Consider the following 14,049-nt stretch of genomic DNA (forward strand, 5'->3'; position numbering starts at 1 on the left):
TAAGTCATTTGGAAATTTGATTTCTCACCCTTCTTTTTTGATGCCTGGGAATTCCAGATCGACTTTTTAGTTTTAGACAATGATGCTCTTCATACTTAAATAAAGCAGCCACAGCAACAGTACAAACCACAGTTCTGACAATGTGTCTGTGCTCAGACTTCAGGGGATTTACCACTGCTGTGCATATTACTGGTCAGGAAGCCTACTGCTACAGGAAGAAGAGCAAGTTAGTGGCAGCTGGTAATCCAATTGACACCTTTTAAGATTAATGTAAATGTTGCAAAACAGAAACCAGACAATGACTAAGCCCTAATTTTTCTCATAATTCTCATGTATGCTGTTATTTTTTACTGTAACTTAGAAGTCAAGTCTGCTGAAAATCCAGGTCAATGGTACATTGTTGATCAGTACAAGTTAGTGGAAATTTGAAACTCTCTTCCTGATGATTTCATCCTGCATGTATGGTACTTGTTGAGCTTATTCAATGCTGTTTGTGTATTATCTAATCCATAATGAAATTTCTATAATTTTGCAATAGTATAAAATTCCTTTTTATCAGGGATCTTTCCCATCAGTAGAATCTATGGATAAGTATTTTGAAATAAGTGGAGAGGTTTTCTAAAAACTTAGCTACACAGGGTAGCTCCAAATGTTCTTGGGTTAAACCAAGAGAAATTAAAGTTCTGGAACTTCACTCCTTTTCTACAGGTTTTAAAATATTGGCCAGTATATTATAGAGAAGAATGCTATCTGAAAATTCACAGACCCACACAAGTAGCCTTTTATTCATCCCTGATTTAAAAAAAAATAAATAAAAATACAACCAGTTGTATTTTACAGTTAGTCGTACCTAATTTACCTACAGTTTAGTACCATCATGTCACTGTATCAGAAAGCATTCCCCACCTCACATGCTGTGTACATTTCCTTCTTTCTTCAGTATACCCCTAACCTAAATCCTGAAGATAACAATGCATGGACATGTAAGGATCTGTACGTGCCTATTTGTACTGGTCTCCCCTTTGAAACAGCAGGCTATTAGCAAATCCATAGTGCTGACCCTCTACCCAAATGCCCTTATGTTCTCCCTTCCAGGGAAATGTCTGAGGTCAGCCCAAACTGCCTTGGAATCCACTACAATAACTGAGCTCAGATCACAACTGTTTTTTTTTTTTTTTTTTTTTTTTTTGTTTTTTTTAACCGCTACCAAACTGAATTTTTAAAACTGTACTTGAGCTGCAACAAATGTTTTAAGAGAGGAACCTTTCCCCCTCGCAAGCGGCTTTGCATTTTCCAGCAAATAAGAAGCTAACAGAAACAAAGAAACTAACAAAAACAGAAAAAATAGATTTTCTCTTTTTTAATTCATCTAATTGTATTAGAGCAGAAAAGTAATGAAAAGGGGATTGGGAGCTCTGGAAAGGGCATAGGGGGTAGTTAGAGGGAAGTTATTTGTCAGGAACAGTTGAATTTCTAATGTTGGGAAAGATATCCTACCAACCTATTGTCAGATCAAGGCTAGAAAGTCAGACAGAATAATGTCTAGTTAAGTCTGTGGAAGCTGCAGACCATTCCCTTGCTCCTGAAATGCAGGAGCAGTGTCATCCTAGTTACAACAGCACTCAGTCAGGTTAAGTCATGCCCCAGCAGTATAAGCTGTGCAACAACATGCTACCTTTTTGAGTCAGATAAATGAATCCTACAGTCAAATCAGCAATTTGTGTCCTTGCATTGGGATGGCCTTGCTCAGGGCATCATGCTCCCAAATATCTCCACGCTTCTCTGAGACATATTGCCCTCTGCATCCTGCTGTTGTTACAGACACCCCTAAACTTCAGCCTACATCATCTTCAGATCTTTCACAAAGGCAGGCTGCAGATTCACTGAAAATATTGTACAGGTCCAAGTGAAGAGGGGAATTGTATGGGAATCTGATCCACAGGTGGTGCACGAGGGATGTTCACAACCATTCTCTGCATCTGTAACAAGACTAAAAACCTAGCTGAGGGCACTGATTTGTATGTAGGCAACCACTGGATGTCTGCTTCCAGTCACTATCCAGCCATTCCATGTGATGGAGAAGTCTGTTTTTAAATTTTCCTAATGGTAATATACTCAGTATAACTTAGAAACTAACCTGCAAGTGGAATGTTTTTCTGGGGTGGGATATATAAAAATCTATTCTACACTACACTTTCACTGAGGTTGTCCATCTTCTTCTTCTATTTTCATGACTATACAGACTGTGTGTCTTCCAGTTTTTCATCATTATTGTGGCCCAACAAAGAAAGTTGCTACAGAGTTAACTAAGGACATGTTTGATCGTAGAGTTCTTCAGCATGCTCAGGCTTACTTGTTGAGACCTTAAGGAAAAGAACAAATACATTCAGGAGTTAGCATATCATCTCCCACCTTGCAATTCAGAGAAATTTCTGGGGGAGGTGAGGCATGTGAAAGAAATGTGAGATATGAACTCTCTCAGCCATGGCAGCAGGTTACTAGGGATGCATCTTCTTCTTCTCCTTATTCCCACATTCTAAAAATGTTTTATTCCTTCATATGTTATTGATAGCTGCAAAAAGCATAACATGTTGTCCCATGCTTGAGCTCTTCCTAAAGATGGCCAAGGTAGAATTTAAGAAGGAAAGAAAGTCAGGGGGAAGAAAGATGAGATTGAGTGTATCCTCAGTAAGTAACAACTCCAAGTTAGGAGGGAGTATTGATCTGCCTGAGGAGAGAAAGGCACTACAGAGGGACCTGGATAGACTGGATTGATGGGCTGAGGTTAACTGTGTGAGTTTCAATAGGGCCGATTGTCCAGTCCTGTATTTTGGTCTCAAAAAACTCAGGCAACCCTACAGGCTTGGGGAGGAGTGGCTGGAAAGCTGCCTGATGGAAAGGGATCTTGGTGTACTGACTGACAGTGGGCTGAACATGAGCCAGCAGTGTGTCCCGTGGCATCCTGGCTTGTATCAGGAATGGTGCAGTGAGCAGGACTAGGGAAGTCATCCTGCCCCTGTACTCGGCATTGGTGAGGTCTCACCTTGAGTACTGTGTTCAGTTTTGCACCTCAGTACAGAAAGGACATTGAGGTGCTGGAGCAGGGCCAAAGAAGGGCAACAAGGCTTGTGAAGGGCTTGGAGAATATGCCATATGAAGAGAGACTGAAGGAATTGGGGCTGTTCAGTCTGGAGAAAAGGAGGCTGAGGGGAGACGTTATTGCTCTCTTCCAATATCAGAAAGGTGCTTACAGTGAGAGCGGGGTTGGTCTCTTCTCACTGGTGACAGGATGAGGGGAAATGGCCTTCAGTTGTGCCTAAGGGTAAATTTAGGAACGATGTCAGGAAACGCTTCTTTACAGAAAGGGTTGTTAAGCACTGGACTAGGCTCCCCAGGGAGATAGTTGAGTCAGCATCCCTGAATGCATTTTAAAACATTCAGGTGTTTTTTACACATAGTGCTCAGGGATATGATTTGGCAGAGGGTAGTTAGTTAGGGTAGTATGGTTAGGTCATGGTTGGACTCGATGATCTTTAAGGTCTTTTCCAACCTGAGCAATTCTATGATTAAATCTAAGTGGAAAGTATTTTAGGAAGAAGACGCCTTGGTCCTTGACCTGTCATTATATAATGCACAAATCAATTTTTTACTGGGACTTGAATATGTTTCTCTTGGTTTCATACAGAATGGGCATAAAGAGCATGTTCTGTTTGAGAGAGATTTAGCAGTCTCCAAGTTCCTTTCCAAAGACTACAGTGAATAGAAGAGATAGACTGTTGGGGGCTTAGGAAGAGAAATGCCATCCCATGGTAGAAGACAGCATGTCTTGGTGTGCCACCAATGCTGAGAAGAGAGAATCAATGAAGACTCGTCAGAGTGCCACCAGTGCTAAGCCGTGGCTAGAAAAGGAAGAAATTACTTAATTGAGCAGGATTGCTTAGAAAGATAGGCTCATAAATTTGGGGGATTCCCTGAACACTTATTCTGGAGAGAATTAACCAATGTGTCTGTGCTTAGTTCAGCTCTTTTCCAAGAGCTGCATGATCAAAATCTCCCTTTATGGCCAAATCATGTGCTTCGAACAACCCTGTTAATTGCTATGAAAGAGTTATCCACTTGAGATTCCTAGATCTGGAGCAGATCATCTAACAATGCCTATATTCTTTTTTGTATTATCCATCATACTTTCAGTACGTGTTTCCTGACGCATTCTGTGCATATGAGAAATTACATGGCATAAACTCCTTCACCCTTTTCCCTCCTGTTGTTCCTGAACAAGATGTGCTCTTTGGTATTAGTATTCTAGTCACATATTCACATGACTGTACCCTATCAAGTTTCTGTTATGTCAATTAAGCTGTAATTTTAATCTTGCATTAAAGTTTCCAGCTCCTTCTCTTCACATGAATACATTTTACATTTGTGCATATGTTGGTTTGCTTTCTTCTTCTTTCTTCTACAACCCTTCATAAATAGTCATTAACTTTTCATCTTTCCAGACTTTTTTTCTAGGCTCCTGTTTCCCATCTTTGCATACATGTACTCATTTGATCTTGTCTTTCTCTAAGTAGAAACTGCAACATTATGTGCTTCCAGGCAACTCCATCATTTAACCCAGGAAGTATCTGTATCACAAAAACCACAAAGGCCATTTCTTCTCAGAAGGCTATGTGATTTCCAGAGACTGAGGTGGCCTCAGAGATAGTATCTAAGACTTTGCATAGACCTAAAACATACCAGCACCCTCACTCGTAAAACACAGTGCAATATTAATAAGATCAATACTGAAGTATAGAAAATGGAAGAAAAAAATGGGATTAAATAGACATTCATAAATCCCCTAGTGCCTATATTGCAAAGTAGCACCTATATTATAACTGCTCGTGAGTGATGTTTGCCTAACCCTACTTTTAAAAATAGCTAGTAATAGGACACTCTGGACTATCACTGCCAAGCTATTTCAGTATTTCACTCTCCTACCTTTAGTTTCTCTCACGTCTGATAACTTACATTTGCTGCAATTTATTTGTTCTAACCACAGTGAATATGGAAAAAATATATTCCTCTCCTCATTGCCAATTACCTACTTCTGTACAGAGCCATAGCATGTCTGGACAGAGGACCCCGATTGCCTATAATGTCACATTCCTAATGTGGGTCCTCATAGATTGTAGGGGGCTCTCCTAACAAACGCCCAGCAGAGTTTGAGACAAGTCACAGTTATACAAATGTTGCTATGAAGTCTCTAAAAGATTTTAGAGGCCAAATAATGTGTCCAGTACAAAGAATTAACTCTAGTAGTGCTTATGTCTGGAGTTTTGCTCTCTCATTTTTTATTTTGAATAAATGTACACTTTAAACAGTTATTAACAGTTAACAACACTCCTTTTTTCAGTTGAGGTAGAGTTGATTTTCCATCATATCAGTTGGTATGATTCTGTGTTTTGGAGAAGAATGTTGATAACGCACCAGCTGAAACCAGGACAGAACTAAACAATATGAGATCATTCAGATGTGATCATTCCTGTTGGAGAACTATATTGCTTTCAGCTGATGTTCCCTAAACTGGTCCCTGAAGAGGAATTCCCAAAGTGCAGTACTTGGCTGAGCCCTTACTAATGCTGAGTGAAGATGAATGTGATAATTTTCTTTGTATTAGAGATAATACGGCTATTTATATGTTCCAGATTGCTTCATACAGTTTTCTAAGCACAGTCAGATGAAGATAATGAGCTCTAATTGATTTTGTAAATCGCTAACTTACTTAATATATTTTTAACATGTTATTCCAGCACTTACAACACCACAACCCTTTGTATTTCTTGCTGAAGATGGTTATGTTAGCAGCGACACCACAGGCAGAATTTTATGTGATAAAAAAAAATAATTAATCATTAATATTTTGGCCTTTACAGAACAATTTGTGATAGCATCAATTGATTGTCATGGGTGTATTCTCCTGGAGAAGCTCCCACTAAACATTTTTTTTCACCTGTTCTGTGGATCACTGAAATTTGTCAATCTATCCCCTTCCAAAAGCATTTATATGAATTTTAAAATTAATTGTTAGACTGTTTGGAGTTGTTTGGAGAAAGCCATGCATAGTATACCAATCTCTTTGCAAGGAACCCCTGGAAGAGCAAATCAATAAAATTAAAATGATGAAGACAGTTAAACAGTTGTTGTTACCAGCTGACCTCCTATCAGCTATATTGTGCTGGTGTGGCCTCTCTTGCCTGTGCTAACTGACCTTGACATATGCTACTTGTTTTTTTCCTTCTGCTTCAGCTGCGTAGCATCCCTTCTGCCAATGATGCAGCAACACAAGAAGTCAGCCTCTTGCCTTCTGACACAGACTTTGGTATGAAATAAAACCCTCGTGGCAGTCCACGGCAGAGTTTTAAGGAGAACACAGCTGGGCTGCGACTGGCTGATGGAATGGTTGTTTGCCCAGAGCAGCAGATCTTAAGCAGACCATAATGTAATAATGAAAGGAGTTTGCTAATTTGCAATATAGCTTGTGCTCACTGATAAAGGGATGTGTACAGTAGCTTGGTCTTATCTCTTTTGCCAGGTTTACACTGGTGTAGCAGCACTGAATTCAGAGAAGCAGTTCCTGATTTCCTTCTGGGAAAGGCCAGAATCAGGTCTGATTTTGCACCACAACCCAAACAGATAACAACTGTATCTGGGAAATATCTTAGGAATATTTAAGAATTCTACTCTGTATATGTGCATATTTATAGCTGTCTCCGTATTGTGTGCATATTTATAGCACATATATAGTGTGAATATTTTGGATCGTTCTAGTACCTCTCATTATAAAGTATTTCTAAGCTAAATCCAGGACAGACAAATTATGCCTCTGGCTTCTTTTAGTAAGGTAGCCTGCTTAAATCACTGTCACATTCTTCCCATAGTAGTCGCTTAAAATTAATAGCACATGCAGAGGAAAGACTAAACCCTTTGACGTCACTCCCGAAATGAGGAAACATAAACAGAAAAGGCTTCACTCCAGCGAGCTGACAGTGCCGAAGCGGATTGGTCTGCTTTCTCTTGCCTGTGGCAGTTGACAGCACCTCCCAGCCGTGCACGGCCTTCTGCTTGCTAACACAGACAGGCTGACTGCAGCAAGCTCAGCTCTACCCCAGTCCGTACACTGGCAGAAAAGTGCACTCTCTTTCCGATTTTTTTTGCTTCTTAAGGTGGTTTATTGGCTGGGTTGGGGGTCTTGGGGAGGTTTTCTTTTCCTTTTCTTTTTCCTTTTTTTTTTTTTTTTTTTTTTTTTTTTTTTTTTGATTGTTGTTGTAGCTGCTGCTGCTGCTGTTATTTACTTGTATTCCTAATCCTGGATGCAGTTACTGGATTCTGCAGTACAAGTCTTCATGAACAAGCTGCACCGCTTACAGATTTCACAGCATTCAAAGGTCACAGAACTGCCACTATGGTTAAATGTCTTGTTTAATGGTTGAGGTATGTACAGCAAATCTAAAAGAGCCAGCATGATGATTTCTGAAGGGGAACTAAAATTGCGAGGGGGAGAGGGAGATAATACCATTATTTATTTTGGAGATTTTTTGCTGATGACAGTTACTACAGCAACAAGATTTTGAATTTCCTCCCTTTTTATTCAGACTGGGTGAGAATTCTAACTTATGTTGGTTTAACTCTGTGATGGCAGAAGGAGATTTCAGAAATAATCTGTTATTGTAGTCCTTTCTGATCTGCAAAGGGAAGTGTGATTGCTTTCTGTGTGTATTTTCTGACTGCTCTATGACAGGAGAGGATACCTGGCACACTGTTGGCTTAGATGAAGGGAAAAGAAAACAAACTCATTTGTATCCTCGGGGGGTTGTGAGTTCGTTTAAGAGTTAGAGCAGAGAAAGAAGCTGGAAATAAACAGATCGAACAGAAGAGATTATCAGCTTCAATTTTTAGGACTATATCTACCTTTTTTTTTTTTAACTTTATTTGAGTTCATAAGTTTGAAATTAGGAAGCTTGTGTTTTGACTGATGAGCAGATCCACGGTGTAAAGGGTGCAAGCTCATAATCTTATATTAACGCCAGTTTTCAGATAGCTTTTGCTACTCACCCTGAGAAAAGTGGAAATTAATTGGAAGTTGAAGTAATGCAGCTTGATGCCAGTTTAAGAGCATATAGGCTCAATTCATATTTGAGCTGGTGATCTGCCTTGAATGAGTATTGCAGCAGCACAGTGGCTGGTGTGTGCTGCAGGAAGCGAATGCAACTGCTAGCATAAAACTAACATTGTTTTCAGGAGTGTGATTCTAACATACAAGGGGAGGAGCCACTTGTAAGAGCTTGTGTGTATGTGGTCTTAAAAATAATTTCAGGCAACACAGCCAATGTCCTTTGTTAATTGGATTAAAATACAGTTATGCTTAGCGACTAGCAATCATTTTCCCAATCTGTGAAAGAAGACAGCTCTCTTTGAGATGTAAACCCCCTAAAATTCGAAAATCTTTTAGTTTAACTTTAAAATTTATACCTGCTGAAACTACCTACATGACAAGGAAGAGAACATGAGCACACCTACCTCATGCAATGCACCTGAAAGGGTTACAAAAATTAACCATACTAGGCTCAAACATGCCTGCTTAAGGACTGCAAAAATATTAGCTCTGAAATGCAGAGGATGTGATATGTGCTGTGAATGGACAATTGCTATTCTGCAGTGCCTAGTGGGAAAACAAGGACTTTGTGTATTGCAAATGCATAACTGCAGCTCCTCCATTTCCTCTGCTGTCTTTACTGATGGCTGCAGAAACAAAGAGGCTTGTCACAAATAGTGCCACATCTGTTCTGAGGTACTTGAGGACAATTTTTTTCATGTCATGCAATAACCTCAAGTCAAGCTGTGATGGTTGAGCTATTATTCTGTAATCCCTGTACCATTCTGTCCTCCACAGCCCTCCCCAAAATCTTATGGGAGCTGCCAGCTGTTTTAAAAACTAAAGCGTTACTTCTTTAGGCCTAAGCTTACAAAAATTAATGCAGTATTTGTTCAATGATCCATTAGTGACCAAGGGAAGCCTCAATCTAGAGGGGCTACACAGTCTGTTCTGCAAGAACCAACCTTATAGCTACAGAGAAATAACCATGATTTCAAATGGCAGTCTGGAAGACATTGGTTCATACTTGCTTTGTAGAGTTAAATTACTGACTTTTTAGATAGACAAAATCTTCTGATAGAAGGTTGGTTCTTAAGGTCTGTATTTTGTAGCAGCTGCTTCTGATGGTATGAATAGGAAATATGCTAAGTGTACTTCAGTTGAGGAAATGACACTGTTTTTCTACTTCACTAATGAAAGTTTCTCTGCAGTGCTTTCTCTGAACATTCTTCATTCAGCATCAAGAACAAAATACAATTTAAGGTTGGCCTCTGCAGAGGATAAGAAGCTTCCTAGCATTTGGAGGCACACTGTGTCAAAAAGAGTGTACTGCAGAAGCTTCCTATAATATAATGGCTGCTCCTTCTGAGATTATTTCAGTAGGGGGGACATGTGCTGTCACCTGTGAAGTGATTCCAACAGAGTAATGCACACTCTACTGAACTTGATTCATTGTACTGCAGATCACTTTTAAATTGTGAAATCTTTAATTCCATACTGTAGTATACAAATATATCATATAAGAGCAACTGTTTCCTCCCCTTCCTTTCCATTTAAGTGCTTTTCCCTCCTGAAGCCCAGCTCTTGACTTGCCCTTACTAGATCCCTAGGTAGGTCATCAAAGTGGACTTATTTTCCATTGTCTTCATTGCAGTGATGAATTATAATTGAGACATTCAGTCATACACAATTCCTTTTCACTCACCCAGTGCTCCTTCTATCAATAGTGAAGCATCTTTTAAGGACAAATAGCCTAAAAAGTTGATATCTTATGATGCGTACATGGTTTTCTTGTACTTTTTTAGTCTAATCGGGAAAGAAAACCTTCTCCTGTACTGGTGATTTCCTTTATTTGAGTGGTATGAAGCAGAAATGTCAGCTACTCACCAAGATGTTACTTGTCAAAAGACAAAAGGCTGATGCCTCTTCATTTAATCATAAGAAATGTTTAATGCCTAATCTGTCATTTGATCTTGTAAATATATGGCCAAAAGCTGTAGGTGCAATGGGGCTAACAGAAAAGCAAGTCATTTGGGGCAGCTAGGAAGACATCCCATTCAAATGAGCATTCTCAACAACTCACTGTTCATCTTTTTTTTCCATTTTAATGCTTGAAATTCTTACAGCTCACCATGTGTTTGTCACAGGGTGAAAGTGAAAGGGACAGCTGGGGTCTTACCAGCTGCCAGAACAAAATTACGTGTTTTGTAATGAAATGATGGCTCAGTATTCTTCCTCCCACATCCATATTGGGTGGAAGATGGGTCTCTGTATGCTAGAATTATAGCATTCATTTTTCTTGTTCTTCAGCCAGAAAATAAGCATATTCCTGCAGGGACATCAGTTTTTATACTATTAGTCAAACAGTGGCTTTACGTGTAGTGTGAAAATGACACTTTTCAGCCACAAGCTTTGGGATGTGGAACTGATGTTATTTAGAGTTTATGCCCTGAGGTCACTGGGACACTCAGACTTTTGGTCTCCATATCCTAGAGCAGTTCAGAAGTTCGAATGCTTTTTTATTTCTCTGGCCAATCTGAGGTGCATCCATGTGGCAATGACAGCTGTAAAGCCAGGCACCACAAAGGCCTATATATGCAGTTATGCAAGAGAGACTGGTAAGCTTTTCACAGTAAGTGGAAAAGCAAAGGACATGTCTTCTGATAGCAGTAGGTATTCGTCAAGTCTGAAGAGCTATCTTTGTGTACATTCTAGGGTGATAGGTTGTATTTGTTCTTTTTAAGCAAATTCATTTAATTTACTGAAATTTAAAATGCAACATCCACTTCTGAAAGACTATTTAACAAAAGAATTCTTCTGTCTTCCAGAAAATTGTTTAGAACCCTTATTAAGTCTATTTTTACTACTACTTTTACTACAGCAGCATTCCAAGAAAATAGCATTAGAAAAACAGTATTTGGTCTTTTGAAGTTATTTCTGTTTTTCTGTGTCAGACTTTGTCAGAGTCAGATGTGTATTGCTAAGGTTCACAGTGGTCAAAACTGGTCTTCTGTTTTAAGGCCTCCTGTTTTCAAATAGAAAATTAAGAAATCAGAGCCAGGTCAGATAGAAGAGAGAGAAACTCAGAAGCCAGACTTCAGTTAGCAAATTTGTAAGCAAAAATTTTGGTGCAGGGACAGTTCTCAGAAGGCAACAATTAAATGATTTAAGCACTTCTCTTACACACATTTAATAGTGTGGCATCTGCCATCCAATGATGCTGTAATTCTGAGGTATATTTTTCACTTGTTCTTAGACAGTGAAAAATTAGCTGTCATTTTATTATGTAAACAATGTTGAACTATAAAAATTAAACTAATGAAAGGGCCCTACTGAGTTTGATTTTCTTACTCCTTTCTTCCTCCCAGTGGGTGCTGTGAGGATAGATAACTCAGCTTAGCTACTTATTTAAGCCACATAGTCTCATGGTGGCATATGATACGCCTCTGCTAGCTTGCTATCCAACCAAATAAGATATCCAGGTTGCCTGGATAGATAAACATAGCTGATGATCTCTCCCTCTTAATAAGTGGGGGTGAGCAGTTAGGATTCTCCCAGTCACAGAGAGAGACAAATTTATCTAAAGAGAGAGAGACAAGTTTATCTAAAGGAGAATTGCATGCAAACACAAAAAGCAAGATTTATTTTTCTTTGAGTAGATTATATTAAAAATAAGAAACAAATATTTAGCAGAAGTTATCTGCAGAGATTTCTTTCTGTAGCTGGTAGGTTTATACTAGTTACCCACAAAAATTCCTGGTATGAGAAAACACACCAACTAATCTTTCACTACAGCATGTGTTAATGTTAGCAGTGTAAGATTTTTTAAAAGCACAGCACAGAATTTCCCATCAAATTAAATTTATCTAATTGTCTTGGAGGCATTAAAAACACACTTGTGGAGCAATTGCTGCCAGGACCTGTGTACCATTCCCTATGTGGTCATTCAGAGCAGTCAATGACTCTAACCCTTTTGGATGTAGTGAAGAGGTTTTGGAAGGGAACATTACCTTCCAAGAATAAAGTGGGAGGTAAGCATATTTTTTACTGAATGTACAGCAACTATACAGAGATGTACAGAGATGGCTCTGTGAACGCACATCTTTAAGGCTGAAATCAAGAAACCTCAACTTTAACTAGAAAAATTCTAGAAGATTATATTGAGCTACTTCTACCATGTAATTGCTGGAAAAGCACACATTATTTGTTCTGAAAGGAACAGTCTACGCTCTCATGCTCTTCTTCCCTTCCTCCACAATACTCAGCCTTTCTCCCACAGCTCAGTTTTTGCAATGCTTGTGAAGTCAGGCTGAGCTCTGGGGTTTGACCATTTTACACTCACTAATGTGGAGTGCCAACGCTGCCACATCTTAGTGCAAGGGCTCATCCCTTAGAAAGAGCTGACAATTCCTAGGTGGTTGCTGTGCTTTAGAAATGAACATCTATTGACATGAAATGCCTTCGTACTTTCCCAGGCACTCAGCTGTCAGCCAAGGGGTGTAGATATTTTCCACTTTGCATGTTGCGAGCCTATTATAGACTTGGGAGAGCTGCTTAAAGAGTCTCAGAGGGCAGCATCTGCTTAATATTTCTGTGAAAGCATCACTTTCCATCAGAAACTGAAGGTGTAGCAGTGCTGTGAACCTTACCTATGTATGCACCTGCACACAGAAATATACTAAATATGGGCAGCATCTGACTTTTGGTTTCACCTCTTACTCAGTTTGGCACTTATGCTTGGCCTTAACCTTGTGAGAAGGTTAAGCAGAAGGAGGACCTCCTGCATATCAGGCTGCTGAGTTGGATGAGAATTGTTCACAGAGAGACCCAGGGAGAGATGAATGTGGATGCAGGATGTCTTTGTGGAGACAGGGCCTGGCATACTTCTGACTTTGGGCTAACTGATAGCCATGCTGAAAAAGCTAATGCTATGATTTGTTTCAAATGCTGGGATATGACCTGGGTCTAATTGACTTATTAATAGGCATTTCTGTTTCACACACTGCCACAATATCTATTAATAGCAATGTTCAAGTGACATCAAAGCAGCCGTCATAAATTTAATTGGTCAGTTGTATCTCCATTTTAGACAATATTAGCATTAGAAGACAGTAAGACAGCCAGGAAAACAATTATTAGTCATGATTAAGAAGGAAGGACTTGCATACATCAGCAAAGGAGAGGAGGGAGGTTTTCTTCAAGGAGTATAGTGAGTTCATTTTTGCTGTAGAAGAAAGGACACAATTATTAACGAGCTCTCTGTACACTGAAAATGCCCTTACAAAACTAGATGACATAGAATATAATATACTGTAGAAGGAGAATTATTATACTGAAAGTAGTGTATTTTCCGAATTCTATTATTCTCTTGTTTGGTGGTTGTGTTTGTTTGTTTTAACAAAAGAATGGTCTACAGTTTTTCCAATGAACTGGAGGACCCAGGTGGAAAGATAAAACAGGAATGCGTTTCTTTACCAAGCAAATTCCTCAGGTGCATAGTTGCTTTGTTTTTGTGGGGCTGCTTTGAAAAGCAGAGCCACTGAAAAAGAAGACTCAAATTGGATCGGAGTGTGAGAGTGTAAAATGGCATGGTTCTACCGAGATTAATAGGTTTCCATCAATTTATACCTGTGAAAGATCAGACCCACTGAGCATTCGGGACTTATAAGCACTCCCCTTTACTAGCTAGATCAAATATTAGGCTCTTTAGCCTTTAGCAGAACCTGTTTCACACCAGTGTTTTCCACCGCTCCCCCATAGTTGAGGTACAGTCAAGCTGCTTTCAGTGGTCTAGAGAAACTGCGATGCACTCTTTTTCTTCCTTCCGTCACCTCCTTTCTCTCATTTCTCATGAAAAAAATAAAATAAAATAAAATAAAATAAAATAAAATAAAATAAAATAAAATAAAATAAAA

General features: G+C 39.2%; 1 protein-coding gene across 1 annotated transcript in view; it reads left to right on the forward strand.

The window, feature by feature from the left end:
* The first annotated feature begins 7,129 nt into the window (after positions 1 to 7,129).
* The window catches only part of PDE7B (phosphodiesterase 7B), a 164,766-nt gene continuing 157,846 nt past the window's right edge, over positions 7,130 to 14,049 (forward strand). Inside the window, exons 1-2 of the mRNA XM_042877859.1 lie at positions 7,130 to 7,205; positions 7,359 to 7,473. Coding sequence (XP_042733793.1) covers positions 7,453 to 7,473 — 21 coding nt within the window. The 5' untranslated portion in view covers positions 7,130 to 7,205; positions 7,359 to 7,452. The remainder of the gene's footprint in view (positions 7,206 to 7,358; positions 7,474 to 14,049) is intronic.

Source organism: Lagopus leucura, unplaced genomic scaffold, assembly GCF_019238085.1.
Source record: "Lagopus leucura isolate 7727_CA_CO unplaced genomic scaffold, USGS_WTPT01 Super-Scaffold_73, whole genome shotgun sequence".
Classification (NCBI taxonomy): domain Eukaryota; kingdom Metazoa; phylum Chordata; class Aves; order Galliformes; family Phasianidae; genus Lagopus; species Lagopus leucura.